This window comes from Rhea americana, unplaced genomic scaffold, assembly GCF_003343005.1.
Source record: "Rhea americana isolate MKP2758 unplaced genomic scaffold, rheAme1 scaffold_341, whole genome shotgun sequence".
Classification (NCBI taxonomy): Eukaryota; Metazoa; Chordata; class Aves; order Rheiformes; family Rheidae; genus Rhea; species Rhea americana.
In genome coordinates, this window is record NW_028186470.1 from 548,428 (window position 1) to 560,299 (window position 11,872).

Below are 11,872 nucleotides of genomic sequence, written 5' to 3' on the forward strand. Positions count from 1 at the left end.
GCCGGGAGAGCCCTGCCGCCGCTCCCGCCTCCGCCTGAGGCGGCCTTTCACCTCGCCCTGGGGCCGCCCGGCCGTGAGCAGGGCGGGGGTCGGGCCCTGGCGGGTCTTCGGGCCCCTCAGCGGGGAGCTGCGGCCCGCACCGGGCCGAGGGAGCCCGGGGGCTGGGGGAGGAAAGGTGCCTGCTCCCCGCCATGCTGCTGGCAGCCCTCGGTGCCTGTTTGGATTTGTGGTTCGCCCTGGCCCTCGCTCGGTGGGGTGGGATCCTGCTGCTGCCTTCCCCAGAGGGACCTGCTGCCACTGCTGGGGCCTTTTGGGGAGCTGCAGCAGTTCTCTTGGGTTTGCTTTTTGCATTTAAACGATTTAATTCCTCAGTTAAAGTTCCTAAGTGTGCTGGAAAGGCAGAGAACCATAGCTCAGCAGCAGTGCCCCACAAACACGTCCACCAGTTCCTTACAGGACCTGCATGGGGATCTCTGCTTTGGGGTATGCTTGTGGGCYGTGTTCTGTTACGTGTGTCCTTATTTTCCATTGTGGTTTACTTCACCAAACTGTATGGCAGCTTGATATTCTGAGCAGGGTAGACAGCAAACTGAGTGGAGGATTGAGGGCCCTGGATGCTGGCTCTGCTAACAGTGACAAGTTGCTTCAACTGTTGTCYTTTTTTCAGAACCAAGTTATGCTTTGGAAGAGAAAGGCTGTAGTTCTGTTAGTGGTGGGCTCCTCAGTGCTCAGTTTGTCTAGTCTGGGGTGGTCGAGGACAGTCTGGTAGCCTGTAACACCTGTGACGTACTTACCTGGGCAGTAGCCTCGTGGGGCAGGATAGTGTGGTACTGCGCCCTTTGAAGAGAGTGAGCTGAGGCCTGGACATGCTTAACACAACGGAGTCTTTGTTAGAGCAAAGAGTTCAGTGAAGGCGCCAGAGGCCCTGGCCGGTCCCACACCATTCACTTATCCTTTCCCTTTGTACTGGGGAAGAGGAACTCTTTGACTTCTTGTCCATCAAATCATATAACTTACTTCTCTACAGATTTTTTTTAACTTACAAGAAGTCAGAATAGAGTGATCACAGCCTCCTAGAATGGCTGACCAGAAGCGCCTTGCCTATTCCATCATCCAGTTTTTACATGACCAGCTGCAGAATGGGGGTCTTTCTCCAGATGCTCAGGAGAGCTTGGAAGGTAAGTGGTTATATACACTCCCCTGCTTGTGCTTCTAGGTCTGTCAGTTYGACGCTTGCAGAAATTTGGACACTCAGTCGCTATCATCTACCTCTTCCTTGGCTGGACTGTTGTTAACATCAAGGCTTGCTCAAGATTTGAAATTAATCTTGTTCCCTGGGAAGATATCCAGGGAGTTAGGAGGCTCATTGTTTATCTGATTTCTTGTTATCTCTTTCAAGAGTAGATTAGCTTGAGGAAGGGCTATACCTTGGGATCAAAAGCCTCCCTGATCCTAGGTCTGAGACTTACCAAGTTTTATCTTGAATGAGGTGAGGTCAAGAGGTTCATAGCACATGGAAATGTTTTATACTTGCAGAGTGCTTTTCCTGTTCTGCTTTCAAAATGCTTTTCTACAGCACGCTCTGGGGTACTTATACAGGCCTTTTCAGAGGGCTTTACTAGAAATGAGAGCACACTGATCTTAAAAGATCTGCTTAAGGAGCTTATACCTTAGTCTTTGGCCTGTACATTTGTCCCACTGACTGAGAGCACAGGCACGTCTGCAGAAAGGGGTAGGTACATTCCTGAGTGAGGCAGGAATGGGGAGAGGGAGCAAAGAGAGTGTTGGGTGGGAAGGAGGAGTTTATTTCTGGCACTTGTGAATTGCAAAATGTGGCACGAGAGACTTGTAAAACTGAGCTCTGTTACATTGCTGGGGGTCCCATGCTGGGAGCACCTTTCTGACCAGGTGCTGGCAGGGGAGGAGGCAAGGGTGGCTATGGCCGGAGCTTTGTTTAGGTCGTCCTTGCACCACTGCCTGGCCACAGCCCTTAACAGAGCAGCCACCTTGTGGTAAGTGACTGCAGGGCCTTCTGACAAGTCACTTGCTTCCAATATTTTGTTGTAGATGCAGATTTCTCGTTCCTCTGTGCTATCCGCAGTTGTGAGAATGCTGTCAAAGACCCAGCTCTTGCTTGCTGCTAGTTCTGTTAACTTCTACCCTGCAACCCCTGCCCTAGAGTCACCCATGGGGATGGGAGTTGTGACTGACTTCTTCTAGGAGGTTGCTCTCCACAGCCAGTGTTTGCACAGGTCTGAGTTTTTGGCAACACATGTGGTGTGCTGCTTCAACTGAATAACAATTATTCAAGCACCTCTCTACAACAGGAACCAGAGGGGCTGTGAAATCACTGAACCTCTCTAATGTGTGAAGATTGCAGTAGGAGACCTCAGTTGCTTTCTGATGTTGAACTTGATGTGAAGTAAGGAGATGTTACAGCTCAGATGCAGTAGATCCACACTCAGTTTTTAGCCCTGCTGCACCTTGTCTCCCCAATCCTGGGAGAGATGCTTGGAGAGCTATACTAAAACAAGCTGAGGTCACTATAAAATCTTGCAATTTTTTTTTTAGCTGTGCTAAAATATCAAGCCTGCTCTGCTGAAATGTGGTGTGGGTTTGGTGTTTTTTGGTTGGATATTTTGTTGGTATATTCAACTGTGAGAAATTCAAGTTCTGTGGAGTAGAAGAGGACTAAGTATTTGGATGAAATAGGGAAAGCTAATTACTGAACTCTTCTTGTCCAGTGGCAATCCAGTGCCTGGAGACAGCTTTTGGGGTCTCCATGGAAGACCAAGATCTAGCTGTGAGTCAGACTCTTCCTGAAATATTTGAAGCTGCTGCAGGAAAGGTGAGTAAGTACCCTAAAATGTATTGGCTTTCAAGTCAAATAGCCAAAAGGATCAGCTTTGCTTCATTTTTGTGGTGATACTGCCCCCCCCCCCCTTGGAGGGGTATAGGAGTGAACTGTTTGGGGCTTGAGAAGCCAGTGCTTGGGAAGGGAAGAGGTATGCTACTTCTCTGTGGGAGTCCTTGTCAGAGCACAGCATTCTCCCTTTCCTTGTAAGGAGCCTGAACGCATCCAAGCAAATTCGGAGCCTGTCACCCCCTCAGAAGATGACATAGCTGAAGCTGAAAGACTCAAGACTGAAGGTAATCTACTCTAGAGATAGTGTATAGAAGAGGTTTAAATAATTACGAGGAGGAAGGCTTGATTCACTCAGCACCTGGGGAATGCATGGAACAAGAATAAACCAAATGGGATCAACCCATCCATTTCTGTTTCTTCCTCTGCTTGTGCTCAAGGAGTGTGYGTAGGTTGGCATAATGTAACTGCCACAGAGCCTAGATAGACAGCAGGGTCAGCATTTCCTTTTGCATCCTAAAAGGACAGCATTGTATAGAATACAACAGTATTTCCTGTTCAGCTCTCCTCTGTGTGCATTGCCTTTTCTCTGCCATGCAAAAGAGCATGATTAGTGTTGACGTACAATAGAGAGTGCTTTTTTGAGCCAACACACTGCAGGCTTGCAGATCAGAATGTTGCTTTGGGGAGGTCTTAGGTGCACCCTTGATGGGAGGGCAGCTGAGGATGCTGCGAGAGCTTGCAGGATCCCTTCTAACAGGGTGGCAGGAAACCTGGCGTTGCCAAGACGTAGACCCCCTWCATCACTGCTGAATGTGCCTCACAGCTGCAGGCGTTTTGATGGACTAGCAAAAAGTGGAAGCTGTTGACTTGTCTTTTGTTCTATTTTCTGAAGTACAGCAAAGATCCAGGCGTGTTCCTTTCCTTTGTCCCCATTTCGACTTGTTACTGAACCTTTATTCCATTTCTTTAGGAAATGAACAAATGAAGGCAGAAAACTTTGAAGCTGCTGTGTCTTTCTATGGAAAAGCAATTGAATTAAATCCATCCAATGCAGTGTATTTTTGCAACAGGTACCTAGTATATCTTTTTCCACCCTTGTACACCCATGCTTTTGTTTCTTACTTCTTGTACCTTAAGACTCCTGCATGATGAAATACCCTTTTAAAAAAATTCCTTAGACTGTTTGTTCTGTTGCTTGCTCTCTCTTCCCCCCATCCCCCCAACTAAGCTCACAGTGACATACTTTCCTGTGCGTCCTGCCAGCTCTGTGCCCTGGCTTTGCTAGATAGGATATGGGTGTGGAAACAAAGTCTATTAGACATCTAAGGAGATCCAAGAATGCCAAGTTACGCTGTCTGCTTTCATACAAACAACTCTTAGTGRAATAAAGAACCCAGACTTGAAGAGACTCTGTTGATGCTAAAAACAAAGGGGTAAAATGAGACAGACTGAAGGCTTTTTATTGAGAATAATATGTGTGTGTGTGTGTGTATGCAAAATGCAAGTAAATTATCTAATTTTCTGTGGCATTTTAAGCAAAAGGGTGTGGAATTTGGTGGAAATATGATTGTTTACTAAAACAGAATTTGAATTGGGCTTTGTTTTAATTATCTACTTATCATGAGTGCATACATACAGCTGGCTGTGTGAATAACTTGTCTGCACACATGCTAATGACATGGTGAGTTATTTCTTGGGGTGAGGGATTGTGAATAAAGCTTCCAGCTGACTCTAGCTAAGCTTTGCTTGAGCTGCACGAAGTTTAGTCTTCTGAGGTGTTTGGTGGGTGTCATGATGTCAATAAGAGATGCAAGACTGAGGCTTGAATGTTATGGTTTCAGATACACATTTTTCCCTTCTGTGTGGAGTGTGTAGGGGAATGGACAAAATGGTCATTATGAATAAGRAACAAAGGGATTTGGAGAGAGATCAGTCTGAAGGAGCAGGTGTAATACTTCTGTGCCTCCTTGGAGCCCAGGCACCTGCTTGGAAAGTCCACGTGCAGAAGTAAAATCCTTGATATGTGATATTCTTGATACAGAATGTAGAGCTGGGTATTTGCATAGCAACCTGCTTACCTACCTAAATAAYAACTGGATTTATTTCAAATTAACACTTGACTTTACCTTGTATGATAGGAGACTACAGAGAGAAAACAGAGGAGACCATGMTTAGCATATTCAAGCCAGTAAGTGTTTTATGCACATCTTTCTCCATTCTCTCCAGAGCTGCTGCATACAGTAAATTAGGAAATTATGCTGGAGCAGTAAGAGACTGTGAAAGAGCTATAGGCATTGATCCAAACTACAGCAAAGCTTATGGCAGAATGGGGTAAGTAAGAGCAGTTTTTCTTGCCAAGATTTTAATCTCAAAATACCTTGTGATAGTGACACTATTAATTGTGTTCTATCCTGGAATGCCAGGCAGAAGTATCTAGTATTTCAACACTGATGGGGTGGAGGAAGACTACAAGTACTTATCTAACTTTTTATTTTATTTCCACTTTAATAGCTTAGCCCTGTCCAGTTTAAATAAACACACAGAAGCTGTTGTCTACTATAAAAAAGCCCTGGAGCTGGATCCAGACAATGAAACGTACAAATCAAACCTCAAAATAGCTGAACAGAAAATGAAAGAGACCCCTAGTCCAGTAAGTTCTGAAACCAATGCTTATTACATGTGGGTAAAATCAGAAGATTTCTTCACTGTGCTACTGTGTTTACAGGCACTGTTTGACAGAGGCTTCCTGACTTGGGTTATGTTTAGAACAGCAATCTAGCATGCAGAGAGAGGGGAGATAGTTAATGAGTCCTGCCACGAACACTTCCACTGAAATCCAGAGAGATAAAGTCTCTGCACTGCTTGGACACAGTCACCTTGGGCTTGTTTGAAAGAGCTGGAAAATGAGGCTGATTAAGAGGAGTATTTTGAAACAGTGTCTTGTTGCCTTAAGCACCTGTCTTAGCTGAATTTTAGTAGAGACTTTAATTGTTTTTATTAATGACCTATTAGCAATATCAAAAGGGCATTTAAGATTTTTTAAAAAGTCATTTTCTTTTAAGAAAAGAATCCTGGAGGTTTTCTAGCCACAAAGCCAGTGACTGTACACTGCAACATGCTCCGCTCAGGAACATGCTAGTTTACCATTTTGAAGGTGACTTCAATTTTCTAAAGATTTTTCCAATGCAAAGGTGGCCAAGTGAATGTGTTCATCTTGGCATTTGTGACAGGCAGGAGTTGTACATTGCTGACACAGCTCAGCTGGTGAGAGAGCTGTTCAGTAAATTATGCAGTCCAGTCATTGCCATCACTGGTGTGGGCCCTTTGATTCCTGTGGTGAGCCTTTTTGTCTATGAAGATGGAGGCTGTGCCTCAGGGTGTTACAGCAAGGGTATGAACAGCACCKCTTATCTTTGTCATGATTTAAAGACAAGATGCTGATAACAGCATTCAAGTAAAGGATTAAAATGATGTTAATTGTAATGTGCTATTTGTTATATCAGAAATTGAGAGGATTTCATCAGCTGGATGTGTGGTGTCTTTATACTTACAGACCGGTGGTCCAGGAGGATTTGATTTAGCTGGTTTGCTGAACAACCCCGGCTTCATGAGTATGGTAAATTTGGACACAGATCACAGCCAGGCTGTATCTGGTCTGTGTGTTTGTCTGTTCAGGGTGAAATGTACTGATATGTGGCTCGGGAAGTTCCTGTATTTCTGTAGCAGTTTTGTTTTCATTTCATTYCTTGATTTCAGTGTTGCTGTGACAAAACTGTGCTTGTATCTCATTAAAGTCAAATAAAGGGTCAGTGGCTTATTCACAGACTTTTCCTAATAATATGCTAGACATGGAAAGGGTGCCTGTTCTGCATTACCAGCCTTGTCTTGTGCATTGTACTGTGCTTCTCTTAGCTATTTTTGTCCTATTGATCTGTTTCCAAGTATTCCTGCCTTCACTTTGTTTGTAGTTGAATGGCACAACATCTGCATATCTACCCAGGCATTTCTGACTAAATAGGGTGTCATTTTTTTCCCTTTTTAAATAGGCATCTAACCTAATGAACAATCCACAAGTACAACAGCTGTAAGTTTGATCGCATCTCRTATTTCCTCTGTTTGGCTTTTGTGGCAGTGCTGAATCTCTCTTAGTGGGAGAGGGGAGGGTGCCGGGACCAGGAGCGTGGAGGGCGGCATTTAACGCAATCCAGCTAGTGTGTATTTTGAGTGCTTCAGACTGCTAAAGAAGAATCTTGTAGACATTTGCATAAGGGAGGTAGGACAGACCACGGCCAAGACATTGGAATTGGGTTTGGGAAGCTTGGGGTCAGTTTCTGGCTCTGCTATGCAGTATTTGTATGATCTAAAGGTAGACTTCTATGGCTTTATATCATCTAAGCATCTTGCAAACATTGACCCTCATAATCCTGTACAAAGAATAAATGTATCCCCATACTAAACAAGGTGGAGATGTGAAATTCTATCAGGCACTTACCTCTCTTGACCACTCTTTCAGAGCACAGGTAGACTACAGTGAATTAGAGGCTTTCTGAAGCTCATACTTTCATTTGCATTTTTGAGATAGCTTGGTTAAAGGACTAAATGTCTGCTGCCATTTCCATTTGCTTCTGCCTGCTCCTTCCATCATTGTTACCATTTGAGGTTCTGCCTTAGATTCAACCTAAGAACTTCAGAGGAAAGTATTTTGCAGGCCCCAGCATATTCATTTGGGGGCAGGTTTGGCTCAGTTGGTTAGAGCGTGGTGCTGCTAATGCCAGGGTCGTGGGTTCAGTCCCCATATAGGCTATGCTGAGGGTTGGACTAGATGAGGTCCCCTCCAGAGGTCCCTTCCAACCTTACCATTCTATGATTCTGTGATTCATCACAAGTGAATCAGTGTTTAGACTGTTGTGTCAATAGATAGCATTTGATGCAAAGCAAGCAAACATCTAGTGAAAGGAAGGGCTGTTTTTTTTTAATTAAATAAATGTAAAGTAGGGCTTGTGCACAAAAGGGGGGATCTCTAGGAATACAATAACTGACACTGTTAAAAATATTTCTACACGTTATTCAATTTAATGATGCAATTAGACTCTGCTACCATTCATGAACAAGAAGTTGTTGTTGCAGAAGAATTCCTTATAGATAACTGCAAAATCTGTGTGGGAAGGGACTCCCGTTATACTAATGCTCCCTTCCCAACATAAAACAAACAAAAATCTCTATTTTTTCTACTCTAAGCAATGACTTATTCCTGCAGCATGTCTGGGATGATTTCTGGTGGCCATAACCCCATGGGAGCAGCAGGCACCAGCCCTTCCACAAATGATCTCGCCAGCCTCATACAAGCGTGAGTAGGGAGCTGGATCTTTTCTGTTGCCTTGACCAGTAAATGAATTTCAGGTTTCCTGACCAAAGCTTAATTTAACAACTGAGGAAAACTTAAAGATTCAATAAAATCCTGCCATTTTCAGTAATGTGGCTGAACTATATGTTAAAGCAGAGTTTTGACAATCAGATGTAAAGAATTCTTTAGCATCCAAACCCTGTTAGTGTGTGCGTGTGAGAACATTAATACGACTTTTGCTTGTTCTCCTTCAGGGGCCAACAGTTTGCTCAGCAGATGCAGCAGCAGAATCCTGAACTAATAGAGCAGCTACGAAGTCAGATTAGGAGTCGGACTCCAAGTGCCAGTAATGAAGATCAGCAGGAATGAGCAGTCCAGGTGAGGTCTTAGCCTGGAGTGTTGTTGTATGTGGCCAGCTAAAAGGAGAGGATGTCTGTATGTAGCTGCAATATCTGACTCATGTCTTAAATTAATAACTTGATGTGCCTCCCTTCCCCTACCTATACACTGGGCTTCCTGCATCAGTACTATTAGTGCTGTACCTCAGAGACACAAGGCTCAGCCTTGAAGAGTGATGAATAAGAACCTCCCTCACGTTTGTGTACCCCTTGAGTGACCGGCAAATTGAAATTCATTGTCTAGTGCTCAAACTGGTTAGAGGGATGCTTTATTTTCTTAAAAATCGAATTTGCAAATGTCTTCTCTTCTTGTCTCTGCAGCGCAGTCCATGCAAACTATGTTCCTTGCTTTAAAAACTGGAAGCCATGTGCGTGTTGCCATTTCTTGAGTTGGAAGTGTCCAAGAGAGGGGAAAAAATGGATAAGCAAAACACTTTATATGACCTGCATGTAGAAGATGGATTCACGCTTTCTTTCCCTGGTCTTCGTCCCTGCTCCTCCCTCTCAGCCTTTCCTTTTTTTTTTTTTTATTATTTTTTTCTCCCTTCTGGAAGATCCAGCAAGTTGAATGTGAACCAGCATCAAAAGTCTTTCTAAAGAAACTCAGAAAAATAACTATACTGTTACATTTCTATGTTATTTGCTACATGGGAATTTTTTACCCATTTTTCAAGAATAACGTACTCTTCACTACAGGATGTCTTCACTTTACTACCCACGTGCCACTTCAAAGAAGTGTTCAAGTCCTACCCCATCCTGCCCTATTCAGTCGTCTTGCCACAGTTATGAGAAGGTAGTGTTTGAACACTCTGGAGATCACCGGATCTTCTTGCCTCCCAAAACAGGGTTTCTGTTGATTAGATTCACTGTGTTTCTTGTTCAGATCCATAGCAACACTGCCAATGCTGTTAATACAGAGGAGTTTGGCGATCATCTCTCAAAGGTTAGTGTAAATGTGTTAGGGGAGGGAGTTGGGACTGATCAGATAAGACATACTCATTTGTGACTACTTTAGAGTGAGTGTTTGCAGATACACTTCTTGGGGTTCTTTCCCAGTTCTGACAAAACTTGTCTAGTGTTTAGTAATCATGACTATGTTGTTGGAATGATTCAATCTGTGAACTAGTCAGAGRTGGACAATAAGAAAGATATAATGTTTTGATGTTTAAAAGGATTTTCTTTTGCTTTTTAATTTTTTATGCATGTGAGTAATCAACCTGGCTGACTGTGCTGATGGTGGAATTAGAGGATGCCTGTTTTACAGAGGGTCTAACAGTTGGAGAGAGCAGAAGGAGTAAAATCACTACTTGGATTGTAAGATACTGCGTGGCTGCTGGCTCAATGTGGGGGACTGACACAGAGTGATTATGCCTCAGCGTGTAGTGTGTGGGATGAGGAAAAGACGCTCTTGTAGCTATCTAATTACCTGCAGCTTTCTGCCCCCCCCCCCAAAATTACCTGTGTTGCTCCCTGGGTGATCAGGAAGCTCTAGTGAGCCTCCCTAGAATTCACTAGTGTTGAAGCCAGAGAGGTTTTTATTAATGGCAGAATCATTTTTTAAAGTAGTCTTTCAGATTGTGTTGGGAAAGGCACGTTTGAGGTCTTATTGCCAGGCAGATAAGCATCTAGTTTGAAGATGGATAGGTGTGAGATGGAAAATGCCCTTTCAGGAAGCCCTGTGGTGTGAGTGAGTGGGTATATTTGAAGATTAATATCAAGAAAAACAAATTGTAAATGCTCCATAAAGTACTATGTGGTTAATGTAACTTGTGAAGAATAAAATATTTGGACACTTTGTTTGTTATCCCTTTTGCCCAGATGACTGAATCAAGATCCATAGACCTGGGACTGGCTGGCTTGGGTGTGCTGCGCCCAGTCCTGCACTGGTACTGCATAGTAAAGTTGCAGCTGTTTGCAGCTTTGCTGACTGCAGAGATTTTTGTGCAGGGTCAGAGCTCTGCTTTCTCGGTGCAATGACAGCTGCTAGACACAACCTACATACTTGATCCTGTTACAGTCTGTGGTTCTTCATTTTCCCTGCTGAAATGCTCCTCCTTTGTCTATCGGCAGCACAGCYGAGAGGTACTTTATCTTTCTACATCTGCCTCCCCAGTTCCCTTTATCTTAAGTTCTCTCCATCTGGCTTTTTGTGATCTAGCAAAAAGACATTTTAGGTGGCTGTCTCCGGGCTGAGGACTGTCAGTGTAGGAGGAAAGAACGTTCAAGAACTATCCAAAAGGAAACTGCAGAAGGGAGATTCCTGGTTTTCTAGGACTCTGTTTGCCCTCCGCTTTCCCAGCTTGCTTTCCTGTATCTCTGGATCTTTTTCCTCATGTCTGTTGATGGTTTGCTTTCTTTTTAACGCTGCTGGGTTCAACGTGCAGCTCCACTGGGGAAGTGTTCCTGGCCGTGTGGCCGTCCTCAGTGGAGAAGATCGGCTGGCAGTGGGACACGGGTTTTGGATAACTGTGCAGCTCTTGGTAATATCTGCACCTCCAGCGCTGTGTCTGCGGTTGAATTTGGAGCAAAGGGTGGACGGTCGACTTACAATAGAAGGCATTTCCTTCTAGATTCTTAAAATTTTATCTTTTAAACTTCTCTGTAGAGCACGCTGACAGCAAAAGAACAGGTTTCTAGAGCCATTTCCACTCTCTATGAGGCCTTCTGAGGTTAGCCACTTGTGTATAACCGCAGTGCTGTATTTTAAATGAATGAATTTACCTTTTAAATAAAAACGGACAAACTACTGAACTGTGGACTCTGTGAGAGCAGTAGCCGAGGACTCTCTCTTGTGAATCTCTTCAACGTTTCCACGAGACCGCAGCCCTGCGGCGTACGGATTTTCCCGTGCTCAGCTGGAGCACGGAGGTCGGAGGCAGCAGCGTGCTGCCCGGCTCGTGTCAGGTCGGCGCTGGGGGCCGCCTCGGCGCGGCCCTGCTCAGGCCTGCGCTCCTGCCTTTTGGCGGGATGCGRATTTCCCAGAGACCAGATCTTTTTCCCGGAGCGCTACACGCGAGGGGCCATCGGCAGGGACGCGCTGTCGCGTCTGAGCGCTGCTCCGTGTTGGGAGTAGCCTAGTCTGTCCCGTGTTTGCCGTGCTCTTCTCCGCAGGGTGTTTCGCGGAGGAAGAAGCCGCGCGGAGAGCGGGCAGGGAAGCCGCGGGAAGAGCCTGGCCCTGCTCCTCCGCCCTCGGAGAGCGTCGCCGTGAGTTCTTTCTGCCCGCCGGCGGCGGGCTGGAGTCCGGCCCCTCGGCTGGGCCCTGCC

The 11,872-nt window shown here is 45.0% G+C and overlaps 1 protein-coding gene across 1 annotated transcript; it reads left to right on the forward strand.

Moving 5' to 3' along the window:
• Window positions 1-327: 327 nt before the first annotated feature.
• Window positions 328-10,403, forward strand: SGTA (small glutamine rich tetratricopeptide repeat co-chaperone alpha). Its single transcript, XM_085311495.1, has 11 exons — window positions 328-1,178; window positions 2,745-2,848; window positions 3,066-3,150; window positions 3,837-3,936; window positions 5,093-5,197; window positions 5,378-5,516; window positions 6,420-6,482; window positions 6,913-6,950; window positions 8,124-8,213; window positions 8,465-8,588; window positions 8,930-10,403. The coding sequence occupies exons 1-10, from the start codon at window positions 1,079-1,081 to the stop codon at window positions 8,577-8,579; spliced, it is 939 nt and encodes a 312-aa protein (XP_085167621.1). The 5' UTR covers window positions 328-1,078; the 3' UTR covers window positions 8,580-8,588; window positions 8,930-10,403.
• The last annotated feature ends 1,469 nt before the right edge of the window (window positions 10,404-11,872 follow it).